This window comes from Callorhinus ursinus, unplaced genomic scaffold (assembly GCF_003265705.2).
Source record: "Callorhinus ursinus isolate GAN/ISIS: 27379988/994484 unplaced genomic scaffold, GSC_fseal_2.0 scaffold10, whole genome shotgun sequence".
Lineage (NCBI taxonomy): Eukaryota > Metazoa > Chordata > Mammalia > Carnivora > Otariidae > Callorhinus > Callorhinus ursinus.
The window spans coordinates 79052668-79078467 of record NW_027397072.1 but is presented as its reverse complement, the minus strand read 5'-3'; the positions used below and the strand labels follow the sequence as shown (position 1 = coordinate 79078467).

The window sequence follows — 25800 nt, the reverse complement described above, 5'->3', positions numbered from 1 at the left end:
AGACTATTATTCAGCTATAAAAACAAAATGAAGTACTGATACATTCGACAACATGGAAGAACCTCCAAAACATTACACTACATCAAAGAATCCAGACATAAAAGGTCATATATGGGGGCACCTGGGTGGTTCAGTCAGTTAAGCATCTGACTCTTGGTCTCGGTTCAGGTCATGATCTCAGGGTCATGAGACTGGGCCCCGTGGGAGTCTGTTTGAGATTCTCTCTCTTCCTCTGCCCTTCCCCCATTTTGCTTGTGCACGCGCTCGCCCTCTCTAATAAATACATCTTTAAAAAAAAAAAAGGGTCATACATGCTGTGATTCCATTATATAAAATAACCAGAACAGGTCAATCAAAAGACATAAAATGCATTAGTGGTTGCCAGGGACTCAGAGAATGGGGAAATGAGGAGTGACTGCTCATGGGTACAGGATCTCCTTTGAAGGAGATGAAATTTTTGGAACTAGATAGAAGAGACTGCATGACACTGTGAATGTATTAAATGCCACAGAATCACATATTTAAAATAGTTAATTTTATGTTATGTGAATTTCACCTCAAAAATTTCACAAAATTGATTACATATTTCATATCAATAAGAGCAAGTTAATATAACTTAACACTTTATTCACCATTTAGTAGTTGTAAGTTTGTAGGCTTGCAAAACAATTTTGTCTTTAAACCAAACAGCAAAGAATGCAGTTACCACTTATAAGTCTAATAATTCCCCCTTCATATTACCAAGAGGCTGAGATAACCAAATTTTGATAATTCTAAGTCCAGTGAGAGCATGAAGAAAATATTACACAGAAAAAAATAATTTTAGCCAGATACCTATAACGGAAGTGTGAATTTTAAAAATTATAAGCTACACCACAATGAAATGCAGTGTGAACCTTGTCTGCAACCTGGTTTGAACACACTGTGAAAAGCCACTGTGAAGCTAGAAATTTGATATATGGACTGAATACTGAATATTAGAGAATTTGTGTTAATTGCACTAGGTGGAATAAGGGTATTGTGGTTGTATAAAAAAACGGAGAAAATGCCAAGGTATTTATAAAATAAAGTTCATATAACAAAAATGGGGACAAAATACTAGCTATGATTAAATCTAGGTGATGAGTATATGAGGGTTCGTTATACTATTCCTTCAACTTTTCTGTGTGCTTGAAATTTTTATATTAAAAAGTTAAATTTCTATATTTAAAAAAATTACAAACTTGCATAAACAGAAAGTAAACTTTGGAATGAATCAGGAGCCTACTGCTTTGTCTCATAATTTCTGGAGTCTGGGAAGGTAATGCCTTCCCAACATTTCATTACTCTAAGACTGTTAGCTATTTATATGCCTATAAAAGGAAATCACTTTTCATTATTTTGACTTAAATTCTTGAAAACTGAAAACCCACTGAGTACATGCTTATTTTTTTCTAGGTTCAGTCCTGGCATTTAAGTAGTATCTAACTTTAAGTAAAAGGTCACCAACCTGGAGTGAAGGATTATAAAATAAAATGAAAATACTGGACAGTTGCATGACTGTCCTTGTACTGTTTTATGGAGCACTAAATACTGACTTTGCAAGGTAAATTTTCAAAACTAACCACTTGAAAAAATAAGAATAGGGGCGCCTGGGTGGCTCAGTCGGTTAAGCATCTGCCTTCGGCTCAGGTCATGATCCCAGAGTTCTGGGATCAAGCCCCGCATCAGGCTCCCTGCTCAGTGGGGAATCTGCTTCTCCCTCTCCCTCTCCCACTCCCCCTGCTTGTGCTCTCTAATAAATAAAACCTTTAAAAAAAATAAGAATAGCATGTATAAATTCTAACCCAGGATAAAAGGAAGAAAATAAAAATAACGCATGGCAGAATTGGTACAAATGAAGACAAAATAGATGGCTGAAGTAAGGTCAAATATATAATCAATACAAGCAATATAAGTGACTTTAAACCTTCAAAAATAGGGTATCAAGTCCTATTATAAAAATTCAAAGTTAACACTGTTTACCAAAAGACAGACCCAAAAGAGCTACATAGAAAGGTTAAAAGAGAAAAAATGGAATGCTCAACAAAACACTAGGAAACCAAATCCAAAAACATAAAAAGAATTATACACCATGACCAAGTGGGATCTATCCCACGATAGCAAGGATGATTCAACATACAACATGTGTAAACACAAAAAAAGACAAAACCACATGATCATCTCAGTAGATGAAGAAACAGCATTTAACAAAATCCAACACTTTTTTCATGGTAAAAACACTACAAACTAGGAACAGAATGGAAATTCCTCAACCTGGAAAAGGGCATCTAGGCAAAACATAGTTAACATCATACCTAATGGGTAAATACTGAAAGCTTTTCCCCCTTAAGATCAGAAACAAGACAAGAATGTCTACTCTCCCCACTTCTAGTCAACATTGTACTGCACAATCTAGCCAGAGCTTTCAGCAAGACAAAGAAGCAAAAGACATTTAGACTGGAAAAGGTAGAAACCATCTGAACTTGCAGATGACATGATCGTGTCCACAGAATCAGCACACACACAAGATCATTAGAGCTAATAAATGAGGGTGTATGACTGCAGGATAAAAGATCAATATACAAAAATTAATTGTATTTAAACTATGCACTAGTAATGAACAATCTGAAAATGAACTTAAGAAACTAATCCCATTTGCAATAGTGTACAAAAGAATTAAATACTTAGGAATAATTTTTTTTAAAAGAACTGCAAACACTGTACTCTAAAAACTAACAAAAAAAATTGCTGAACCTGAAGACCTAGTAAGTGGAAAGACATCCCACATTCATGGATCAGAAGGCATAATATTGACAATACTCCTAAAACTGATCTACAAATGAAATGCAATCCCAATCAAAATCCCAACTGCCTTCTTTTTTGTTGCAGAAATTGTAAAGTGTTTCTTAACATCTGTATGGAAATATAAGGGACACAGAATAGCCAAAACCATCTCAAAGAGAAGTTAGAAAAATCACTTTCCAATTTGTAAACTTACTACAAAACTACAGCAATCAAGACAGTGTGGTACTGCCATAAAGACACAAAGATCTATGGAACAATACTGACAGCCCAGAAATAAACCCCTATATATATGGTCAATTGATTTTGACAAGGAATTAAAAACAAAAGCCTTTCTTAAAAACGGTGCTGGGGCGGCTGGATATCTACATGCAAAAAAATGAAGATGGATCCCTACCTCACATAATAAACAAAAAGTAACTCAAAACAGCTCAAACATCTAACTGTAGGAGCTAAAACTATAAAGCTACTGGAATGAAAAACACCTGTACACAAATGTTAATATTTAGTTAATATTTAAGTTATCTTCATGACTTTGGATTTGGTGATAGTTTCTTAGATCACATGCAACCAAAAAAAAAAAAAAGATAAATCATACATCATCAAAATTAGAAACTTTTGGATGGACATTGGGGAGGGTATGTGCTAGGTGAGCACAGTGAATTGTGTAAAACTGATGAATCACAGACCTGTACCCCTGAAACAAATAATGTTAATTTAAAAAATAGAAACTTTTGTGCTACAAAGGACACAATCAAGAAAGTGAAAGGATTGGGGGGCCTGGGTGGCTCAGTCGTTAAGCATCTGCCTTCAGCTCAGGTCATGATCCCAGGGTCCTGGGATTGAGCCCCGCATCGGGCTCCCTGCTCGGCAGGGAATCTGTTTCTCCCTCTCCCACTCCCCCTGCTTGTGTTCCATCTCTCGCCGTGTCTCTGTCTGTCAAATAAATACAATCTTTAAAAAAAAAAAAAAGGAAAGAAAGTGAAAGGACAGGGGCACCAGGCTGGCTCAGTCAGTAGAGCATGCAACTCTTGATCTCAGGGTTTTGAGTTTGAGCCCCACACTGGGTGTAGAGATTACTTAAAATCTTTAAATAAAGAAAGAAAGAGAGAGAGAGGAGAAGGAAAGGAAAGGAAGGGGAAGGGGAAGGAAAGGAAAAAGGGAAGGGAAGGGAAGGGAAGGGAAGGGAAGGGAAGGGAAGGGAAGGGAAGGGAAAGGAAAGGAAGGAAAAGAAAGGAAAAGGAAGAAAAAAAGAAAAAGAAAGACAAACAATAACCTCCTAAGGGAGAAAATAACCCACAGAATGGGACAAAATGTTTGCAAATCATATCTGATGAAAGATTTGTATCTAAAATATATAAAGAACTCATTCCTCAAGAATAAAGTCAATTTAAAAATAGTCAAAGGATCTGAATAGTCAGTTCTCCAAACAAGATATACAAACGTCCAATAAGCACATGAGGACATATTCAACATCTTAGGCCATCATGGAATGCAAACTAAAATCCCAGGAAGACACCACTTCATACCCACTAGAATGGCTATAATTCAAAAAGTCAGACGATAAGTGTTGATGAAGATGTGGAGAAACTGGAATTCTAATACACATTGTTGACTGGAATGTAAAATGGAGCAGAAGCTTTAGCAGTTACTGAAAAAAGTTAAACTGCCTGGCAGTTTCTGAAGAAGTTAAACTATATATTACCCTATGGCCCAACAATTTCACTCCAAGAACTGAAAACATATGTCCACACAAAAACGTGTATAGGTATTTTTACAGCAGTATGATTCATAACAGCCATAAAGTAGAACCACCCCAATGTCCATTAACTGATGAATGGGTAAATAAAATGTAGTATATTCATATAACAGAATCTTAGAACATGATTCTAGACTTAGAAGAAATGCTAACTACAATAGCATCAGTCATACCTCTTAGCTTCACCAAAGCTCAGTACCTGAAACCTAGTGACATAAATTTGACTTAAAACAGTACTCAACTGTATTCTTAGGGACTGCTATCTAAAGTTTATGGTTTGAATAAAGTTTCAGAAACAGAAAAGCCAAACAAATATTTTATATTTCAGTGGAAAGTATATTTCTATCACCAAAAGGAGGACTGAAAAACCAATTATTCTAAAAAATAACTGCTACCTGGTGAAAAATAGAGATTTCTCTGAAAGAACATAACTGAAATTTTATATACCATGTCTGATGGGAAGGACTAAAACATTAACTCGTCATTGCTTTCACTTTAAACAGAAAGACAAGCAGTTACATAATTAAATTGGTTAAGGAAGAAAGAAATTCTTTAAAGAAATTTTGGCACTGATTGACCTACAGACAGTGGCTGTCATTTTTCTATTCTCCTTCCTTGTTTGAGTTCTTAATCTTTAATAGTTCTTTCACCAGTAAAGATCCTATGCAGATATTAATTTTTCTTTGGAAAGTCTGTATTTTGGAATATCAACATTTCTTATAACAACTAGTATACCACAGTGAAAAGCCACAGGTTCTAGAGATGGATTTGGCTTAATAGCTGAGAGGTTCTAAACTTCAAGCACATTATTATGTTAAACCCCACTTTCCTCTTCTATATATTATATAATACTTCTTAAATCTCTATACGTTTCCTTTCCTCCCAGATTGTCAAATTAATTACAACATGGTTATTGGTTCTACATTAAGTACTTTCATTAAAATTACATAAATACTGTGGTTACTGCTAGGACAAGCTGTGTTACTGTGATTATTTCAATACTATTTAATAAGCGTTCAAAATACCTGTATATTTTGGACTCTCTCATCAGTTCCTATTTGTCACAGGGCATAAATTAGAAAAAGGAGTCATTTGGGTGTCACTAACTAAAACATTTGAATGCCACTGTAATGTCTTTAATTTTCTCCCTGCTCTTCCCCTCTTTACTATTTACCTATTATCACAAACTAATAACCTAATCACAATTTAGTCCTTACCCTTTACACATCTATTCTAATAACAGAGTTCACTAAGTTGGTCAGACACAAGATAACCATCTTAAAAGTTTTCTTATTAAGCAAAAAAGAAAAATTACTATATTAACAGTAACCAAACTATAAGATACCTAGGAATAAGCCAAACAAGAAATATTCTAAAGACTCAAATGAAAAAAATAAAATTTTACTGATCTACAATTAGCCAAATAGGGAAGTATGTCTTATTAGTGATTTGTTTACCACTCTATTTTTAGCACCTAAAACACTTGGCAATTAAGTGATTAAGCAGATAATATCTTGAATGATATGATGTGATAGCACAATGATAAGTGTACTAAATATTCTAAAAACTTAATGGGATTCCCAATTAAAATCAATCCCAAAAGATTTTTAATAGAACTTGATAAATTCCCCTATTACATTAAAAAAGAGAATCTTAAGTGGATAAAATATCAACAGCATGAACACAACCACAGATGTCTTAAGTTGTCCTTGAGTATTTCTTAAGTATTTCTATTACCTGTTAGACAAACATTAATGACAGTCAAAGAGCTTAGAAAATATCTCACAAAGACCCAAATCTAGTCTAGGAATCCCTAAATCAGCTCAAAGTAGTCCCCAAGACCTGTTCAGGGGGTCTAAACTAATTCAAAAGATCAAAAGTATTTTCAAAATAATACTAGGAGGCTATTATTACTTTTTCATTCTCATTTTCTCACAACTGTACAGTGGAGTTTTCCAGAAGTCACATGATGTGATACTGCTACAACACTGAGTGCACAGAGGAGAATCAAGTTCTCTTCTACTAAGCCAGACAGTAAGGAGGTTTGCAAAACTGTTTAATAATATCAGTTTTCTCATTTTTTATAAACGATTACTTAACAATGCTACTTATGTTAATATGTAACATGTTTATTAGTTTTTTAAATTTATTTTAAGTAAACTCTTTGCCCAAGGTGGGGCTTGAACTAACAACCCCAAGATCAAGAGTGGGATGCTCTACCAACTGAACCAGCCAGCAGCCCCTAGTTTTATTTTTAAATTAATAACTACTTTAAGAACTTTTAATTTGTAATACAGTAAGTATCCATATAACCCACAAAAACAAAAACCTTTTTGGTTCCTTAGTAAAGAATGTAAAGGGGTGGTAGGACCAAAGTTTGAGAACTGCTGTTCTACCCTAACCACTGACACTCAGTTCTTCAGTTACACAGTGCTTTGCTCACCTTACAGATCAAATGCAAGAATGGAAGAAACTTAGATGAATAAAGCACAATTAGTGGGCAAACAACATCAAAAATAGCTGCATCAGCTCCCCAGAGATCACCACTACGGAAGGTAAAGTTACTATAAGCTAACAACAAAAGTTTATCATCTGCTTTCTTGTTCACTTATGGCAAACTAGGGCTTCTCTCCCTCCACATACTAATTTCCTAAAGTATTAGTACAGGAACAAGCTAAACCAAGAGAACTCTTGGATTATACACATCTTTTTTCTTTTTTGATCTAATACATGCAGACAGAGGGGCGTTTTTTTATTACTAATTCAAGTATATACAAATGAGAAATAAATTCCTTTGTTGAGCTAGACTATTTGCCACTTGGCCAATTCCCTCTCTGGAAAGCTCTTGACTACCTGCTATACTCAGAGCTCCTTCCGGGCAGGCTCCTAACCATCTAAAGGTTAGGCAACTGTCTGAGAAATAGCTAGAACTCTCAAGAAACCAGGGAATTTGCCAGTAATGATAGGAACAATATCTGAGTTAAAAAAAGAATAGTGGAGTCACTATACTGGTTCACTGCTAGTATAGAGAACCACAGCAAAAAATAACCTGATGCTGAACATACCCTAGAACTCTACGGAATCCTGAAAGAACTTCTAGGTCCTGAATGACAACCCCACCTCGATGATAGTTGATTGTGAGATAGATGAAATAATTATCTTCCTTCCCTCTGTATCATGTTGGGTTTTTTTTTGGGGGGGGGTAACTACCACACTTAAGGAATCAAACAAAAAAGGGACCAGAATAAAGAACTGGAGGCTGTGAAAAACAAAATAACCTAGATCCTTTTCTTCTCTACACTCATCAGTAAGAGAACATCAATCGTACAGTGGAATATTATTCAGCCATCAAAAGGAATGAAATCTTGCCATTTGCAACGACATGGATGGAACTGGAGGGCGTTATGCTGAGCAAAATAAGTCAATCAGAGAAAGACATCTATCATATGACCTCACTGATATGAGGAATTCTTAATCTCAGGAAACAAACTGAGGGTTGCTGGAGTGGTGGGGGAGTGGGAGGGATGGGGTGGCTGGGTGACAGACATTGGGAAGGGTATGTGCTATGGTGAGCGCTGTGAATTGTGTAAGACTGTTGAATCACAGATCTGTACCTCTGAAACAAATACTACATTATATGTTAAAAAAAAAAAAAGACGATAGCAGGAGGGAAAGAATGAAGGGGGGCAAATTGGAGGGGGAGACAAACCACAAGAGACGATGGACTCTGAAAAACAAACTGGGGGTTCTAGAGGGGAGGGGGGGTGGGAGGATGGGTTAGCCTGGTGATGGGTATTAAAGAGGGCACATTCTGCATGGAACACTGGGTGTTATACACAAACAATGAATCATGCAACACTACATCAAAAACTAATCATGTAATGTATGGTGATTAACATAACATAATAATAATAAAAAAGAGAGAGAACATCAATCGTATTGTGTAAACGGAAACAGTAGGACATCACTAGAACACACAAGATCCCATAAGGTCCCATTATGTAAACTGATGACTCTGAGAATTGACTGTGACCTTATATTTTGTATGATCTACAGATATTGAATCCTAACCCTTATCTCATCAAGAGTTTCTCCAGCCAACTGAAAAAAGACAGGAAAATTTGCTGAATGTCTTATCAAAATCTCTTTCTCAGAATGAGAACAAAATTTGAGAACTCAGTTTTTAAACAAAAGTCACTGATACAACAAAGCTTTGTTGTATAAAATCAGATACTCAGATGAAATAAAACCTAATTTTAAATGAACACTGAGTGGCTGAGAAGTTAAAATAAGAATTAATTATAAGGATTAAAACAATCAAGTATTTTTTGTTCTTTCCAACCAGAAAAGTGACTCAATTCTGTTATCTTTATAACTAATAAGCAGCTGCTCATTTCTCACCCAGTTCTACGCGGCCAGAGACATGTTCAGCTTAGCATAGCTTGAAAGGGAAGGGGTGGTGGGATGAATGTACAATCTTTACAAGTGGGGATCTTTATACAAGAGAATAAAACCAGATAAATACCTCATTTTACACAAACAAGAATATTAATCCTAAAACAGGGCTCTCTTTCTAGACTTTCTTCCCAGTGTATGTTTTTGTTTCTTTTACAAGTATGTAAAATATCCTTGAAGAAATTGTATTTAAATATACAGAAGGTCAAAGCAAACTAATTCACAAGTAGTGGAACTTCCCTGCTACCCTTCTCGCTCCCCACCCCCAAATATCTTCCCTGTCCTCCTACCCTCCAAAACATCTTACAAAGAATGCCAAAGTAAAAAGGCCAAGTAGTTCCAGTCAAAGGCAGACCTGTGCAAAACCCTGCGATTTCTTAGACATTATTTGAAAGGCATTCAAGCAAAGGAGTCCATGAAGCATTTGGGGAAAAAAAAAAAACTTGACAATGGCATATGAGAAAATAAGTTTTCAATTACATTGCTACCACTTTCCCTTCAAAATGAGCCAAAATATGGGGCCCCTGGGTGGCTCAGTCGTTAAGCGTCTGCCTTCACCTCAGGTCATGATCCCAGGGTCCTGGGATCAAGCCCTGAATCAGGCACCTTGCTCGGCGGGAAGCCTCCTTCTCCCTCTCCCACTCCCCCCGCTTGTGTTCCCTCTCCCGCTGCGACTCTCTCTGTCAAATAAAAATAAAATAAAATAAAATCTTAAAAAAAATAAAAATAAAATCTTAAAAAAAAAAAAAGAGCCAAAATATAAGACCACAGATTAGCCTGCGGGGTTAAAAAACCAGTAGTAGCATTCTTTCTTTGCTACTAAACCAATCATTTCACAACAGGCTCCAGTGTTTGCACTTTACATCACTCATCAAAATCTTTATGAATCAGTAAGAAACACTCACTTTTTTCTAAAAATAAACAAGAATAAGTATCTCCCCTCTGAATAGCTTTATTCCATTATGAAAGAGCTTAGAAAGTAAAAGATGTAAGTATAACCTATACATGTATTTTTTTAATCTAAAGAACGGTACTTCCGTAATCCTGAACCAAACAAACCAAGTGCAAAAAAAAACAAAACTTTTTTTAAATAAAACAATGAAATTTGAAAACTGAGTGGATACTCAATAATATTTAAGAAATCCTTCTTAATATTCCTTAGGCTTGATGTATCTGCCGTTGCTTTTTCCCTCAAGTATTTATCTTTCAGATACACCTGAAGGATTAACACATGAAGATTGAGATGGCTTTAAAATATCTTAGCAGGTGGATAGAACACGAATGGTCATGTGATAACCACGGTTGAAACCGGCTAATTAGTAAACAAAGCTTTATTATACTCATCTACTTTTTGTACACGGTTGGAATAAAAATGTATCCTATGTGTCAAAACACCTTGCCAAAAGCAGAGAAATTTTTGTCGCACTAAATCACCCAGAAGTCTGCTTATTTTCTCTCATTTACCTGGTCTGATTAACAAGTTCTAGTCTGCAAGCCAATTAACTTCTTCCAACAGATTGGTAGCTGAAATACAAAACTCACCTTGGTGTCTTTTAATTCCACTCATCAGTGGTGTCAGTTGAGCAAACAATCCAGGAATTATAATTAGTAATCTTATTTTAACTTCAAGACCTGATGCCCATTTTGAGTCAAAATGAACTATCAGAGGTTGTTGTTTTTGGTTTTTTTGTTTTGTTTTGTTTTTTAATTTACCTTACTCTCCCCTAGTATTTGAATGAAGTTTGTAAGTGGTTTACAAAGGTGAAATATAACAGATGTTCACTCCCAGGGAGTAAATTTTGAGAAGAGTAAAAGGATTCAATAGAATGTGACACACGGAAATGTTGCAAAAATCTCGGGGTACGTAACTCCCGTACACCCCCTCCCCCTAAAAGCCTTTTAAGTGGTTAGAAAGGAGAGACCCTGGTTGGTTGGTTTCGTCTCCTCCTCCTCCTTCCTTAGGGGGAGGTGCTAAAGAGCAAAGAAATCACCAAAAGACGGGCCGGAAGAAGGAAAGCGAAAAGCACGGAGTCTGGACAACCAGACCTTAAATAATTGGGAACAGTTAACAAATTAAATGAAGTTAAGAGGGAGTTACCTATTAAACACCTCCCTGTAACTCCAACTCACCTGAGCGGCTCAAAGTTTTAAAAACCTAGCTGTAGGTACTCACTCATTCGAACTACCCTCTCTCTTCAAGTATTCACAGGTACAAAGGCACAGAAAGAACTCTTCCTGACCCTCGCCAATAATAGCGCCGCAAAAACAACTCTCACGCTGGCCGGGGCCACGCTGGCCAGGCCGTCCCCGGCCCAGCGAAGCCACGGGAGTCCCTCCCCGTAGGGCAGGGAACCCCAAAACCACTGCCCAGCTCCTCAGGCAGGAGACCCCTCTTCCCAGGCCGGGCGAGGGGTAGCTGCGGGACCAAGCCTCAACTGTAAGAACCCGCCCGCCGCCGAGGCCCTCCGCGCCCTCCCGGAACTGGGGTCTTGGCCCCGGGCCGCCCATTCTGGACCCAGGCCCGGTGCCCCGTGGTGCCGGGCACGAGCCTCGTCCCCGGTCCACCTCGCGCCGGCGAAACCCGCGCGAACCACTGAGCTGCGCCCGACGCCACCGTGCGGACCCAGTCACTGGGTACCTGTCTTCGCTCTTGTTTTTCTGCTTCTTCCCCATCGTGTGTCAGCGGCGCTCGTAGCCCCAGCCCCTCTATTCGGTCTCTCACAGACCCACTGTCCCCCAGCCGACTTTGGTCTCTTTTCGGCTCGGCTCCCCTCGCACTGCCGCCTCTCGCACCCGGCTCTCCACAGACCCGCGCACTGGGACAGGGCACATATGGTGTGAGCTCTCAGTGCGCAAGCGCATCGCCCCGCCGCCTCGGCGTGGGGACGCAGGGCGCGGCTCATCGAGAGCTGCGCTTCGGGTAGAGCGTCTCCAGTTGACCAGCCGGCCAGGCGGGAGCCCGAGCGCCCCCTTTCCGCAAGCGTCTGCCGCGCACGGATAACTGTGGGGTTTCCTGGTTCTAGAACCCTGAGACAGACAATGAGCCTGAAAATTACCCTTGTCAGCTCCATCTCTGGGGAGAACGCAGACTTGGAGTTTTGGAGCTCGGCTCAGAAGTAAGCCTTGGGCTTTCCTTACACCTCTGTGTCTTTGTATTCGCAGCCGCACGCAGTTCAGTAAAGAAACACAATGAACCAGTGATAGGCACTCTAGGTAATCCAGGACAAATTGGGACTCTCAGTAACGTCCATGAATTATGAAGTCTGTTCAGTCTCCAAAAAATAATTACTATGAACAAAACAAGGATACACCCCTTAGTTCCCCGAAATATAAATTAATCTTTGCATTCAAAGTGAGAGCAAGATCTAAGAATTTGTGTTAGGGAAGTCCAAAGGGAACCAACCTACTAGGGTGGTAAACATATTTAATATCTGGATCTGGGCAGTGATACTACGGGTGTTAAGTATGTAAAAATCATGCTGTGTAAGTTATACCTCAACTTAAAAAAAAAAAGTGTTCATTAAACACGATGGAAGCGAAGTTGAAGTGTCACTCCTGAGCAAGATCGTAGCTATCTCTCATTTCTGATGTAACATTACGCGTCCTGAGGCTCGGAGCCTAAGGAAGTCCGACTCGGCCAGGCTGAGCACTGATAAACTACAACCTCCAGCATACTTTGCTCCCTCCCCCGTTGGCCGTTTATCCAGAACGAGGCTGAGAATCGGAAATCTCGGGTGGAGGATGGGAGCTGCGCACGCGCAGAGGCGCTCACCGTACGCACGCCCTCCTCCCCCGCCCCACTTCCTCGGGCGTCTCAGGTTGTATCGCGTGAGGGCCGCAGCCAAAGAGGAGACGGAAGTGACGGCGGGTTCGCAGCCTCGGCAGCTGCTGCGAGGGTGAAGCCGGAGTGGACTTTCTGGAGCACTTAGTTCCTCACTTCTCAGGTGTCACCGAGAGCTCAGGTGAGGCAGAGGATGGTGTGAAAAAACTGGCCACCGCCCCCAATGCTGATGAACACTTCACCACTCAACATCCGGCCAGGGCGGGGGAGGGGCGCGGCCCAGACGTCCGTGTCAGTGAGGCGGAGGCGGCTTCGGCGCATGCGCCCCGGGAGGTGTTGGCCGACGGGGCCACCTGAACTCGCCTTGGTCGGTCCCTCTGGGCTCAGGGAGTGGCGAGGATGCTTTTCGGAAGGTGCCTCGGGTGCAGTTCAGGTTGTTTTGGCGGGTGCATGTAAGGGAATCAAGGAAACGGTTAGGTAATTTGAGGACAAGCCCCTTCCCACTGTTCCCGATGAACTGTAAAAAAGGAAGAATCAGGTTTGTGGTTTGAAGAATGAAAAGTTATCGGGATCGCTACACCATCTCCTCTCCCCTTTGTGAATGCGGTGACCACCACTACCTGTCCCTAGAACAGCTCTTGTTACTCGCTTCTGTTCCCAGTTATCCCAGAATTAAATTCTGAGTTCATCTCATAAAACTCCAGGGACCAGCATCCACTATACCTCTGGTAAGAACAGGTTCTGATATGTAAGTCAGTGTCTCAATAACCAATTTTCTGCCTCATCTGGCTCCAACCCTAAGGGATACAGTCTCACTGACATTTTTCTTTGGAGGTAGGAAGTGTGAAATTATTTTACCATATTTGAAATACAATTACTTGAAAATGTATAGCATTTATGAGGAGCTTACAGTTTGGTTTTTTAAACTCGTAGTTTTGAAACAAGATAATTTGAACAGAAAGTAGGCACATGTTCATTCAAAATTACAAATTTTTTTTAAAGTTTTTTTTTTTTTTTTGTCGGAGAGAGTGCTGGGGCACAGGGAGAAGCAGGCTCCCCGCTGAGCAGTGAGTCAGATGTGGAACTGGATCCCAGAACCCTGGGATCATGACCTGAGCCGAAGGCAGACACTTAACCTACTCAGCTACCCAGGCATCCCAAAATTAACAAATATATTTTGAGCATTTGCTGTGTTCCAAGCACTGCTAGCTCTGGGGGTACAAAGATGAAATCAGTGCATTTCAACTGTTTTTCCTGTGAAGAAAAAAGAATCAAAAGTGAAGTTTGCAAGAAGACTACTTCTTTTCAGTTCAACAGTTGTAGAGGGTTGTGTGGGCCAGGCTATATGTCAGTAACTGAGTCAGTGAGTTCACAGTTTATTAAGATTTTTTTTTTAAGGTTCTCCAGTAGTAGTTGCAACTGTGTATTAGTTAATTGAAATGCAACAGCTTCCTGCTTTCATAAGCAAATTATAAATTATATTTCTGTAGTAATATATAAAATTTCCATCTGATTGTTCCTGACATAAAATACTACATTTTATAAAATGTGTAATTGAAATAGAACTTCCTTCTATCTGAATTATATTCTGTTTTTAAACTCATGTGTTACATAAAGGATCAGTATTTTTAACATTTGGAGTGGTATTGTTTTACATCAAAGTTAAGAACGGTGTCAGTAGATCCATGCCAGTATCAGTCTTTGTAGCATTATAGATTTTGTTAGGTCATAAAGAACAGCAGTGAAAACTAAAGTTTAGGGAGCACCAGGCACTGTTCTTCACATAAATTGTAAAGCACTTTCTCAGGAGTTAAATGAAAATCATTTAGGTAGAAACCTTGAAAAATATATTTTTGGCTCAACTCTGTTCTGTATTGAAGCAAAATTTGTTTTGTAGATGTATGTGTAAAACCTCACTACAGTTAAACTTTACTATTATTCAGTCATTTCTGTTTTATTTCTCTTCTGGTTTAAAAAAAGAAACACTGTTAATATATGTCATTAGGTAGAACTCCAACTACCCATTTCTCTGTGGTCTTAAAGACTTGTCTTTGCTTTCTTGTAATGAAACACAAACTAAATCAGAATCACCTAAACCTTGCTCTAAGTAATCTTTGAGTGGTGTGACTATAACGTGGAAAATTCAGTTTTAAAACATTTTAGTGGGCGCCTGGGTGGCTCAGTTGGTTAAGTGACTGCCTTCAGCTCAGGTCATGATCCTGGAGTCCCGGGATCGAGTCCCACATCGGGCTCCCTGCTCAGCGGGGAGTTTGCTTCTCCCTCTGACCCTCCCCCCATCTCATGTGCTCGCTCTCTCTCAAATAAATAAATAAAAATATTTAAAAAAAAAACATTTTAGTAAGGGGCGTTTGGGTGGCTCAGTCAGTTTCTTGATTTCAGCTCAGGTCATGATCTCATAGTTGTGAGATCTAGCCCCAAGTTGGGCTCCTTACTGAGTGTGGAGCCTGCTTAAAATTCTCCCTCTCACCCTCCTCCCCTTCCCTCTCTCTCCCTTTGTAAAATAATAAAACATTTAAGTAAAAATTCTTAAAGGTAACATGAAATGCTTGGTTGTCAGCAGAACGCTTTGTGGAGGACAAATTACACACTTGCTAGAATTTTTGTAAATGAGAGAGGAAACTTTACTTGCCTTTTTTTTTTTCCCAACTTTGCAAACTTTCTCCCTAGCACCAAGGCTGAACTACACCATTTAGAAGAATGGAAGCTAATGCATCTGTTGACATGTTTTCAAAAGTTCTGGAAAATCAGTTGCTTCAGACTACCAAACTAGTAGAAGAACATTTGGATTCTGAAATTCAGAAACTGGACCAGATGGATGAGGATGAATTGGAACGCCTCAAAGAAAAGAGACTTGAGGCACTAAGGAGAGCGCAACAGCAGAAACAAGTAACCTCTCTGCCCTGCTTTCTGAAATTACTTTAACAGTATGCTCCTAACAACTTGTATATACACATGCTGAAGTCGTTTTATTTCAGTACTTATTTTTCGGGTTTTTGTGTTTTTACTGCAGAGTACTAACACTGTTAAAAATTTGCTGGGGAAAAAAATTAGTTATTAAAGACACATTAAAAATTAGCCTGCTCAGTATGTTAATCCACAGTCAAGTAAAAGAAACATGTGCCCAAGATCATTTTTTGAGCTCAGAATTGTTGGTTGTGGAGGGAGGGGACTAGGAAGAGCACTGGGAGTCAGTGGTTTCCCTTTTAGGTAATTGTCAAGCCGATTATACTTTAGCTGTGATCAGTGTAAGTTAGGTGAGAGCTGTAAGGCAGTTTACATTGAAGAAATTATTTCAGGCTTTTCCAATGTAACAATTACATGGCTTATTTATTCAAAGGAATGCATGCTGGGTCACAAAGAAGGGTGGCCACAGCTCTCTCCTTGTTGGTCTCTTAGAGTGAAGTGTGGAACAGACTCATAGACTCTAATCAAAACCAATTGGGATAAATCCTGCAAATTTAAATTTGATTAAAAATTTTTCCATTTCTTTTTGTCAAATTGAAATAGATTATTATCAATTCTGGTTCCACTTCAGTTGGCTGTGAGTAAAACATGCGCTTTAACTTTTCTAAAGAAACGGAGTTTTGTTTGTGCTATTGTAGCATCTCTTTCATAATGTTTATACTCTCAGTGTTTATAAGAATTGCTACAAAAAGGAAAGAATCTTTTGTAATGTGACTGAGTTTCTATTTTTATAGCTTGAGTTTTCTAAAATACAATGTGTGTGTATGTGTGTGTGTGTATGGTTTTGAAGCCAGGAGACTTTTTTTAATTATAACGCTAATAATTATCTAAGGTAACATATGATGAGATTCTGCTACAAACTCCTCTATTTCACAATCACAGTGAAGTAACACTACTAATTGCTAATAGTTCAACTAAAAAAGGTTGTCATAACTGGGATGTTTTTGTAGAAAGACTGAATCTACCTGATTTGCAGTAAGGAACATACATAATGGCTTAAATGAAACTGTCAGCAGTTAAAACAATAATCCGAATACTTAGCATTAAAAACCTGAGTCCTGCAGCCTTTCGGGATTTTTTTTAATTAACGTGCAAAACAATTTAAAATGAATTTGTCATAGAATAACTGAGAGGGTCTTATTTTAGAGTTTTCACTGCATTGTAATAGATCTTTTTTATTAAAATGTTTTTTAAGGAAGTAGAAAAGCTTTAATGGTTTTTGTGTATACTCTTTTTGAAAGAGTAGTATAGATTGCATAGTAATTTTGATTTACTGATCTATCTAGGTATCAGGAAATCAGTATATGCGTGACATAAGCACTTAATAGGCTGATGCGACTCAGTATTCCTCAGTCAACCGAGTACCCTCTTCCTGTTAACGACAGCTAGTGACATAGGACTTAGGTAATAAGCAGAAGGACAGGTGAGAAATAGGAAGAGCCCATCCAAAGGCTTGGGTGATAACCACTAAGTGAGAGCTAGATGTTGCCCCACTGCCAGGCCTTGGGTAGGTTCAGCCTGCACTGTGATCTCTGCCCATCCTGCCTGAGTCCATTCAGCAGATGCCCTGTGGAGCATGAACTCTGAAAGAAACTGAACTAAGAGCACAGGGGTGTGCTGAGTGTCAGGAGAGATGCCATGTGTTGGTGGAAGTTCAGAGTAGGCTTGCCTCACTCTTGGGAGCTTGGAAAGGTTCAGGTCTTCCACCTGTTGGTTAAACATATGAGAATTAATAACAAAAAGAGCTTTTTAGGAAACAAATATTCTTTTTTAATGGCGATGTTATTGGTGAGTCAAGAAAAGCCATGAAATGTTACATGCCATTAAGGAACTGTATTTGAGAGTTGAAATTGTTTGTAGAAGTTTGACCAAAGAAATGTCACATAAGGAGAAAATACCAGGGCCTCCTGTGAGCATCAGCTCAGCATAAGCCAATGTGAAATGGATACCAAAACTATTAATACAGTCTGTGTTAGCTTAAGTCCAGAGGAAGAAAGGAGATGGCACTCCTGCCCCTTTCTCGACGGACCACTTCTGGAGGGCAGCATTCAGACTTCTGCCGCTCTTTAAAAGGACGAGGAAGAATTAGTCTCTGTTGAGAGGAGGATAATCAGAAAGTAAGAAATGTAGAGATCATTTCATGTGAGAAACAGCCAAAAGAAAATGAAGGGAGTGGTAGAGAAGAAAGGACACAGGTGAGATAGGGTATCTGAAGGGCTGACCTGTGAAAGACATTAGAACTTTTCTCTCTAATCTTAGGTCCAAGCTGAGATCCACAGACCAAAGTTATGGATATATTGCAGTTCAGTGTGAGAAAACCTTTCAAAAAATTAGAGAGTATACATACACCTTCTTTTTAAGCACCTGTGCCAGACACTATTGTAGATATTTACATGTTGATAGTCTTACTTTCACAACTCAGTGATCTCCACTTTACAAATGAGGAAATGGAGATTCAGAAAGGTTATTAGAATTCTTAGCCTAATAAGTGGTAGAACAGTTATTCAAGCCCATGCCTTCTGCCTGTAAGCCCAATGTTCTTTTTTATTAAAACCAGCTGCCTGAAAAAGGAAGCAAGCTTCCAGTTGAGACGATGAACCTGTCCTGTAGCAGGAAGCTTGAGAAACTGAAAGGTCTGTCAGGCACAGTTGGTAAGGGTTGATATATTGGGTTGAGAAGTCGGATTAGATGACGGGTGGTATCTGTATTATTTCTGGACATCATGTGATTTTTTTTTTGTTCCTAGGATACTACCCATTGGTGGCCAGGATAGAAGCAGTTCCTGCCTCTCTGAGCAAACAGGGCTCTTGAGCTGCAGAGCTGCAGTAACCACCCCTCCCTTTCCCCTCCCTACAAAGACCAAGTAGCTTTATCTCATGAGCATTATTCTTCAAAGCTTTGCATTAACTTGGACCTAATGCTTCTGATTTTAGTAGTTTGAGTGCAGAGAAATTAAATGGATATTTACATTTTAAGTTTCTGGAGTCTAAATTTTTATTTTTGAAGTTGTGAGAAAACATATGTGTGAAGTTAACAAGACAGATGATTGTCTTAAACACAAATTGTGCTGAAAGATAGTCCCTGCCTACAAACTGTGTTTGCACTGACACTAGAGATCTAGGAAAGTAAATCACTAAGAGGAATTGATTTCTCTACAAGATAAAATCAACTTCATTACAGAATATTATAGCAATTTAGACACAAAATGTAAAGTGGTACTGAAAGATATTTCAAGTGTGTAATATTTCCCTTTTCTCCAAATTAGGAATGGCTTTCAAAAGGACATGGGGAATACAGAGAAATCCCTAGTGAGAGAGACTTTTTTCAAGAAGTCAAGGAGAGTAAAAAAGTGGTTTGCCATTTCTACAGAGACTCCACATTCAGGTAACTTTGTTTCCATCAGTGACTTGTTTAAAATGATGAGATCTTTGAGTAGAGATACGCTAACATAATAGGAAAATTAAAAAATTAGAGGAACTACTTCTAAGTTGTATCTTTGTACTTCTGTAGAAGTCTCTGTTAAAGTTAAACAATTGTTATTTTGAAGATTAACTTAAAAACCTGTTACATAAAAAAGTATAAATTAACATTATTAAGAATCAAGATTATTTCCATAGAACTGGCTATTTTCTGAATTATGTTTTCATTGGATAACTTTAAAAACATCTAAGAGATATACACGTAAATTTTTTTTTTCAACACAACAAGAATTATTTCTCCTTTTTTTTGGTACTGTTATGATATAGACACAATGTTGGGAGTGGGGGCCAACACCTTGAACACCAGCTTTGAATTCACTCACTCCTTCTCAGCCAGCAACTCATAGGGAGACAATGGTTTGACCAAGCCTTTGACTAGAAGCATCACTGGGAGTGCCAGGCTTGGCTGGAAGTAGAGGAAAGTGATTTCTTTTGGAAAGCCCAGATCTGCAAACCTCTCTACAGAGGCAGAGTCCTTGTAAAATGAAAATACCCCTAGAAAAGGTTATATCTTGGGGCACCTGGGTGGCTCAGTTGGTTAAGCGGCTACCTTTAGCTCAGGTCATGATCCCAGCATCCTGGGATTGAGCCCCCCATCAGGCTCCCTGCTCAGCGGGAAGCCTGCTTCTCCCTCTCCCTCTGCTTGCTGCTTCCCCTGCTTGTGCTCTCTCACTGCCTGTTAAATATATAAATAAAATCTTTAAAAGAAAAGGTTATATCTTAACTTAAGCCTTTCTTTTAACCCCCAAATTTGATTAGTTGCCAACTTGTAAAAATTGAGAGATACAATTTTTTTAAAAATCCAGATTTCAGATGTTTAAAAAAATCAACCTAATGGCAGACCTAGAATTCAGTAGGAAGACAGTTTGCTAATACTGAATAGCAGCCGCCTCCCTCAGACAGACACACACTCCAGTGTAGAGTCTCCATCATTCGCTGCTGTCTCAGCCCTGCCCTCTTCTGCCATTTGCAAAGCCTGCTCGGCCTTTGTCTCAAACTCACCACCCAGTAACTTAGTTGTTAATTCCGATCTTACAGGGATTGATTGCCTGGGACTTACTGGTTATGGTAATAAAAATGAAAATGTTGAGATGGTGAAATCCCCTGTAAGGGAAATTGTGGGAAGGGTTTAGGAAAGAAAGGGTATCAGAGAAACCCTCTGTCACCGTAGTACTCTGTCCTCTCCCGTTGGCACATATTTCTCCAGTTACCAACCTCTGACATACGTGATGAGGTGATATATTAATATCATATTAGTCTCTAAGGTTGATATCATTTGATGTTTATTAGATGTTTTTGCCCACTAGATTGTTTTGTGAAAGCAGAGAGTTCGCCTGTATCGTGGTTCACCATGCTCCCAAGTTCCTACCCCTAGATCAGCAATGAATGACACATAGTAGGTGCTGAGTAAATATATTTGATGGTTGTATAAATAGTGCAACACCAGGAGTACTTATCTTCAAGCAAAAATGAAAAATCAAGAGGTGCCTGGTTGGCTTAGCTGGTAAAACATCTGACTTCTGATCTCAGGGTCTTGAGTTTAGCCCCATGTTGGGTATAGAGATTGCTTAAAAAATAGAAAAAAAGAAAACAAATCATTAGAAAATTTTATTGGTAGATCCAATAGATATCAGAGTTCCTGGTGCATAGTAGACTGGATACTTCATGTATAAAATCCTGGAACATTCACAGTGACCCTTTGAGGTAGGTAGGTAGGTAGAATCCCAATGCTTCATGTATGGAGACCAAGACTTGGAGAGATTAAGTAACTCACCTAATGTCACTGATCTACTAAATGACCGAAGAGTATTTGAACCCAGGATTTAAGCCTAAGCTGTTTTAACGACAGTGTGACTGCCACTTCTGTGTTTTTAAAAAAAATGAATTAACAAATGGTACAATTATAGATTTACTTAAAATAGGTTTCATATAACTCCAGTAAAACCATAGAGTTGACTTACCTACAAGTTTTCAAGAACATATTTCTCATATAATGGTTCATTTATCATTTGTTTTGAGTTTCATTCAGGAACCATTTATTAACATGTTCTCTCCTACCATTTTTCACTGCAATCTCATCGCTATACTACATGGGTGATAGATGAAAAGATGCATTCAGAGGTAGAATGATGAGGCATCAGGGTTACCAGGAACTTGCTGGACCCAGTCCTAATTCAGGAATAACTACACCAAGAAGTATGCAGAAAGCCTACTAGTAACAACTATGAAACATTTCGTGTCTTCATCATCTAAAGCAGTAGTTATCAAACTTTATGGAGCATGAGAATCACCTGCGTGTTTCCCAGCTCCACTCCCAGAAAATTTTGGTTCATCCATACATTTTAAAAGCTGACTTTAATGAACACCTGTGATTAAGAACCGCTCAAAAAGATTATTACAGTAGTCTGTTTCAGGAACACTAAAGGATTGACCACTTTAAAATACATTTTAACTTTCAGAATATGTCATTTCCATTTTTCTTTTCAATAGAAAGTGGCTTAATAAAAGTTACTACTGGTATTTTTCATTTCTTTAGAACCATATGACCATATTTATAGCTCTGACCCTATGCTTTTTAATGCTTAGTTGCAGTTAGAAGAGTTCCTTCTCAGGGACACTATTCAGTCTTAATGACTCCTAAATATGGCACTGTGTGTACATTTCTAATTCTAAAAAGTATCTTCTGAGTTCTGTCAAGTCAAATTTATTACCCTTCAAGCTCTGTGTATGAGACACCAGGAAACATAAGAGAAATGACAGTTTTTTGTTCTTACCGTGAGCATGACAACTTCGTGAACCACTTGTGACTGAAAGTGTATATTTAGTATCTTGTTTTTTATAAGTATCATTAGGGCACATCTGCCTTTCTAGAATACTGGATGATTTTTCTGCCTCTCATATCAGTTAACTAACCTGTGAAATGAAATGAGGTCATCTGACACCAGCATAGGCCAGCTGCCAAATTATGAGACTCAAGCAGGAGATCTATAAAATTAAATGTACCTTTATGATATTTATTTTTAAAGTGAAAAACTTGTTTTAGCTTTTGGTTTTTCTATATGCTTTTATTTATAGGTGTAAAATATTAGACCGACATTTGGTGATATTGTCTAAGAAACATCTTGAGACCAAATTTCTGAAGCTGAATGTGGAAAAAGCACCTTTCCTTTGTGAGAGACTGCGTATCAAAGTCATTCCCACACTAGCACTGGTAAAAGATGGAAAAACACAAGATTATGTGGTTGGATTTACTGACCTAGGAAATACAGATGACTTCACCACAGAAACTTTAGAATGGAGGCTGGGTTGTTCCGATATTCTCAGTTACAGGTAATTTTTAGCAAAACAATTGATTTTAATTCCATATCCACTTGATATTTTTAGAGAATTTTTTTATGTTAACATTCATTTTATGCAGCTAAGTAAGATCTGGCTGAGATGTAGAAAATGTTTCACAAATGTTTTTCATTTGTTAAAACGTACATAATATTAGCATGATCTTACAACAAAATCAGAGTTACAGATAAAATTGAGTCTTGGAGTACACCTAACTAAAAATTTTCATCCTAACAAATCCTATTGAATCTAATTTTCTATTAGTCTGGAAACCCAAAATGACACTTCGGAATTGACTCTTCCCTGATTTAAACCAGATTATTCAAATTGATAATGACTTATTTTTGAACATCAGATTTTTTAACGTAGCTATTCCTGTCTTCTGGAATCTGATAAAATGTATAATTTCATTTCTGTGATCATCTTAAAATTGAGACAGTCTCAATTTGAAAACAATCTAAAATCCAACTTCCATTTTTCATTTATCTCCTTGTTCACTTTGCCAAATAGTTTATCTGATTCCACAAATCAGAACCTATCATCTTGCCTTCTATGCCTGTTTCTGATTTGGAAAATTAACAGATAAAATTATACTATTATCATTCTGTAGGCATAGTGCTGTTCAATAAGTAGAAAGTTCTCTTTTCCCTGTCCCTTTTTCTCTCAATCTCCCCTACACATGCCTAAATTATCTCTACATTGTAGAAATTGACTTTGGAGTTTTAGGTTTTACTTTCTTAATAAATAGGATATTAATATTTATTAAATGTATTTTGAAATTATTTCAAACTTTAAACAAGTTGGAAACTAGTACAAAGAATTCTCATTTATCTTTTGCCCATATCTCTCAATTTTAAATATTTTACATTTGCCTTGTCATTCTTTTTCTGAATACATATTTTTTTTTCCCAAAACCACTTGAGTGGAAGTTGAAGATGTATTGTCCCTTTACTCCTAAATATTTCCTTGTGTATTTTCCAACAATGAAGGCTTTTTCTGTGTAACCATAGTACAATGATTAAGACAGGAAATGTTAAATAATTTACAGACCTTATTCAAATTCTACCACTGTCCCAATAATGTCCTGCATACTAAAATGTTTCATGTAGGTACTATGTATTTTTAGTTTCCATTAATCTGTGACAACCTGTCTTATTTTTCAATACGTGGACATTTTTGAAGAGTACAAGCTAGTTATTTTGTAGAGCATGCCTCAGTTTGGGTTTGTCTAATGTTTCAAGATTAGGTTTGGATTATTCATTTTCTCACAGGTACATGATAGAAGTGATATTCTTACTTCTTCGTGTAGCACTGCAGGAGGTATAGGATGTTTTGTCTCATTTCTGGTGGTGATAACTGAGCACTGGTTAACAAGTTGCCTACCAAGCCAAATGGTGATTTAAGAAGAACTTTTCCATATCCCACAGTAATTTACCTTTTCATTTATTTATATTAAAACGGGCAATGGCTTATCTTATCCAGTGGCTTATAGTTCGTTACTAATATTTATTTTGAAGCCCAAATTGCCCCAGATTTGACCAGTGAGAGCCCCTCTCATGCAGGCTTCTGTGTCCTTTTCACATGTCCCAGTAGTTCTTTAAGCACGTTCTTTCTGGTGCAAATAAGAGGTCTTAGAGGGACTCTCCCTAGAATTGACTATTTCTCCAAGACACTGTGGTTCCTTTCAGTGGCAAATGATATTTCTCTTTTTTTTATTATTATGTTATCTTAATCACCATACATTACATTATTAGTTTTTCAGGTAGTGTTTCATGATTCATTGTTTGTGTATAACACCCAGTGCTCCATGCAGTACGTGCCTCTTTAATACCCATCACCAGGCTAACCCATCCCCCCAAACCCCTCCCCTCTAAAACCCTCAGTTTGTTTCTCAGAGTCCATAGTCTCTCATGGTTCATCTCCCCCTCCAAATGATATTTCAAAACCAGAATCTAGGTGCCAGGAATCTTCCTAGATATTTTTGAAAGAAGAAAATGTCTCAATTATTTTTCAAGCATCATTGAAAAATTTCATACCAATTCCAGGTTAATGATAATGAATTCCATGAGTTTATTGATGTTTGTCTAAACATTTAAAGATGTGAAACAGGATCATACCAGCCATAACAAGCTGTAAAAAATAGATCATTTTCCTGTGTCATTCTTACAGTGAAAAGGATCTAATCCCAAGTTCACCATATCCAAAACAGGTGGAAAAACTTTCATTTCTTTCTATGCTTTTCAGTCAGAAAATCTGTTGGTACATTTTGTGAAATGTTAGTAATTAATGATAAGAAAATAAAACATGGATCAAAAACATTTAGTAATACAAAATAGGGTTTAAAACTCTTAACTATCAGTATGAATAATATAGGTCTTCCTTGACACCAGCATTTTTTTTTATTTTTTTTATTGTTATGTTAATCACCATATATTACATCATTAGTTTTTGATTGACACCAGCATTTTAAAGAAAACTTTATTCCATAGGTTTGGAAGAAGAGAGATTTTTGTGCAGGTTAACATACCAACTGTACTAAATCATAAACAGTAAATGCTTTTCAAATTTGCTTTATTTTTAGTGGAAATTTAATGGAGCCACCATTTCAGAGCCAAAAGAAATTTGGAACAAACTTCACAAAGCTGGAAAAGAAAACTATCCGAGGGAAGAAATATGATTCAGACTCTGATGATGATTAGAAATTAGTTACAATTCTTTGTAAATTGTCTTTTTATTTCTGCTTACTTCAGAATTAGATGTGTTTTCTAAATCCTGTTGGTTTTTATACATTGGTCATCTAATGGTCATGTTCTAGAGTTTTGTACAGTTTCATCACATTGAAAGACATCTTCAGTATTTTCTGTGTGGCACTCATGTTTAAGTTGAGGAAAACTTCTGAGTTCTTAAATTATCCAGCAAGGGTCTGGATTCTCTATTTTTGAGATTGATTTTATCACAATATGATTCCTACGTCTTTATACCATTCACAGTTGTGTTTTTAATCTACTGGATTGAAAATAGGAATTCAGCAAACTATTCCAGGACTAATTCTTACACAGCATTATTTACTTTATACAGCAGGTCAAACAACATTTACTGGTGTAACAGACTCACTTGTAAATGAATTATAAACAGTCTTTACTTCTGGAATATATTTAACTATTAAAGAACTGCCTATTCTG

At 37.8% G+C, this 25800-nt stretch overlaps 2 protein-coding genes across 4 annotated transcripts in view; one reads left to right on the top strand and one right to left on the bottom strand.

Annotated features, from left to right (window-relative positions):
* The window catches only part of EIF5B (eukaryotic translation initiation factor 5B), a 92036-nt gene extending 80086 nt beyond the window's left edge, over nt 1–11950 (bottom strand). The window contains exon 1 of one of the 2 annotated variants that reach the window (XM_025869009.2): nt 11676–11950. In XM_025869009.2, coding sequence (XP_025724794.1) covers nt 11676–11710 — 35 coding nt within the window. In that variant the 5' untranslated portion in view covers nt 11711–11950. The remainder of the gene's footprint in view (nt 1–11675) is intronic. The other variant, XM_025869008.2, reaches the window with a different exon arrangement.
* An 845-nt stretch (nt 11951–12795) lies between these two features.
* Nucleotides 12796–25794, top strand: TXNDC9 (thioredoxin domain containing 9). 2 transcript variants are annotated; one of them, XM_025869000.2, is made up of 5 exons: nt 12796–12999; nt 15507–15725; nt 19069–19187; nt 22358–22612; nt 25200–25794. In XM_025869000.2, exons 2-5 carry the CDS (start codon nt 15537–15539, stop codon nt 25315–25317), a joined length of 681 nt encoding a protein of 226 aa, XP_025724785.1. In that variant the 5' UTR covers nt 12796–12999; nt 15507–15536; the 3' UTR covers nt 25318–25794. The 2 variants fall into 2 exon arrangements, with proteins under 2 accessions (XP_025724785.1, XP_073753953.1); XM_073897852.1 differs by lacking the exon at nt 12796–12999 and adding an exon at nt 13154–13546.
* The last annotated feature ends 6 nt before the right edge of the window (nt 25795–25800 follow it).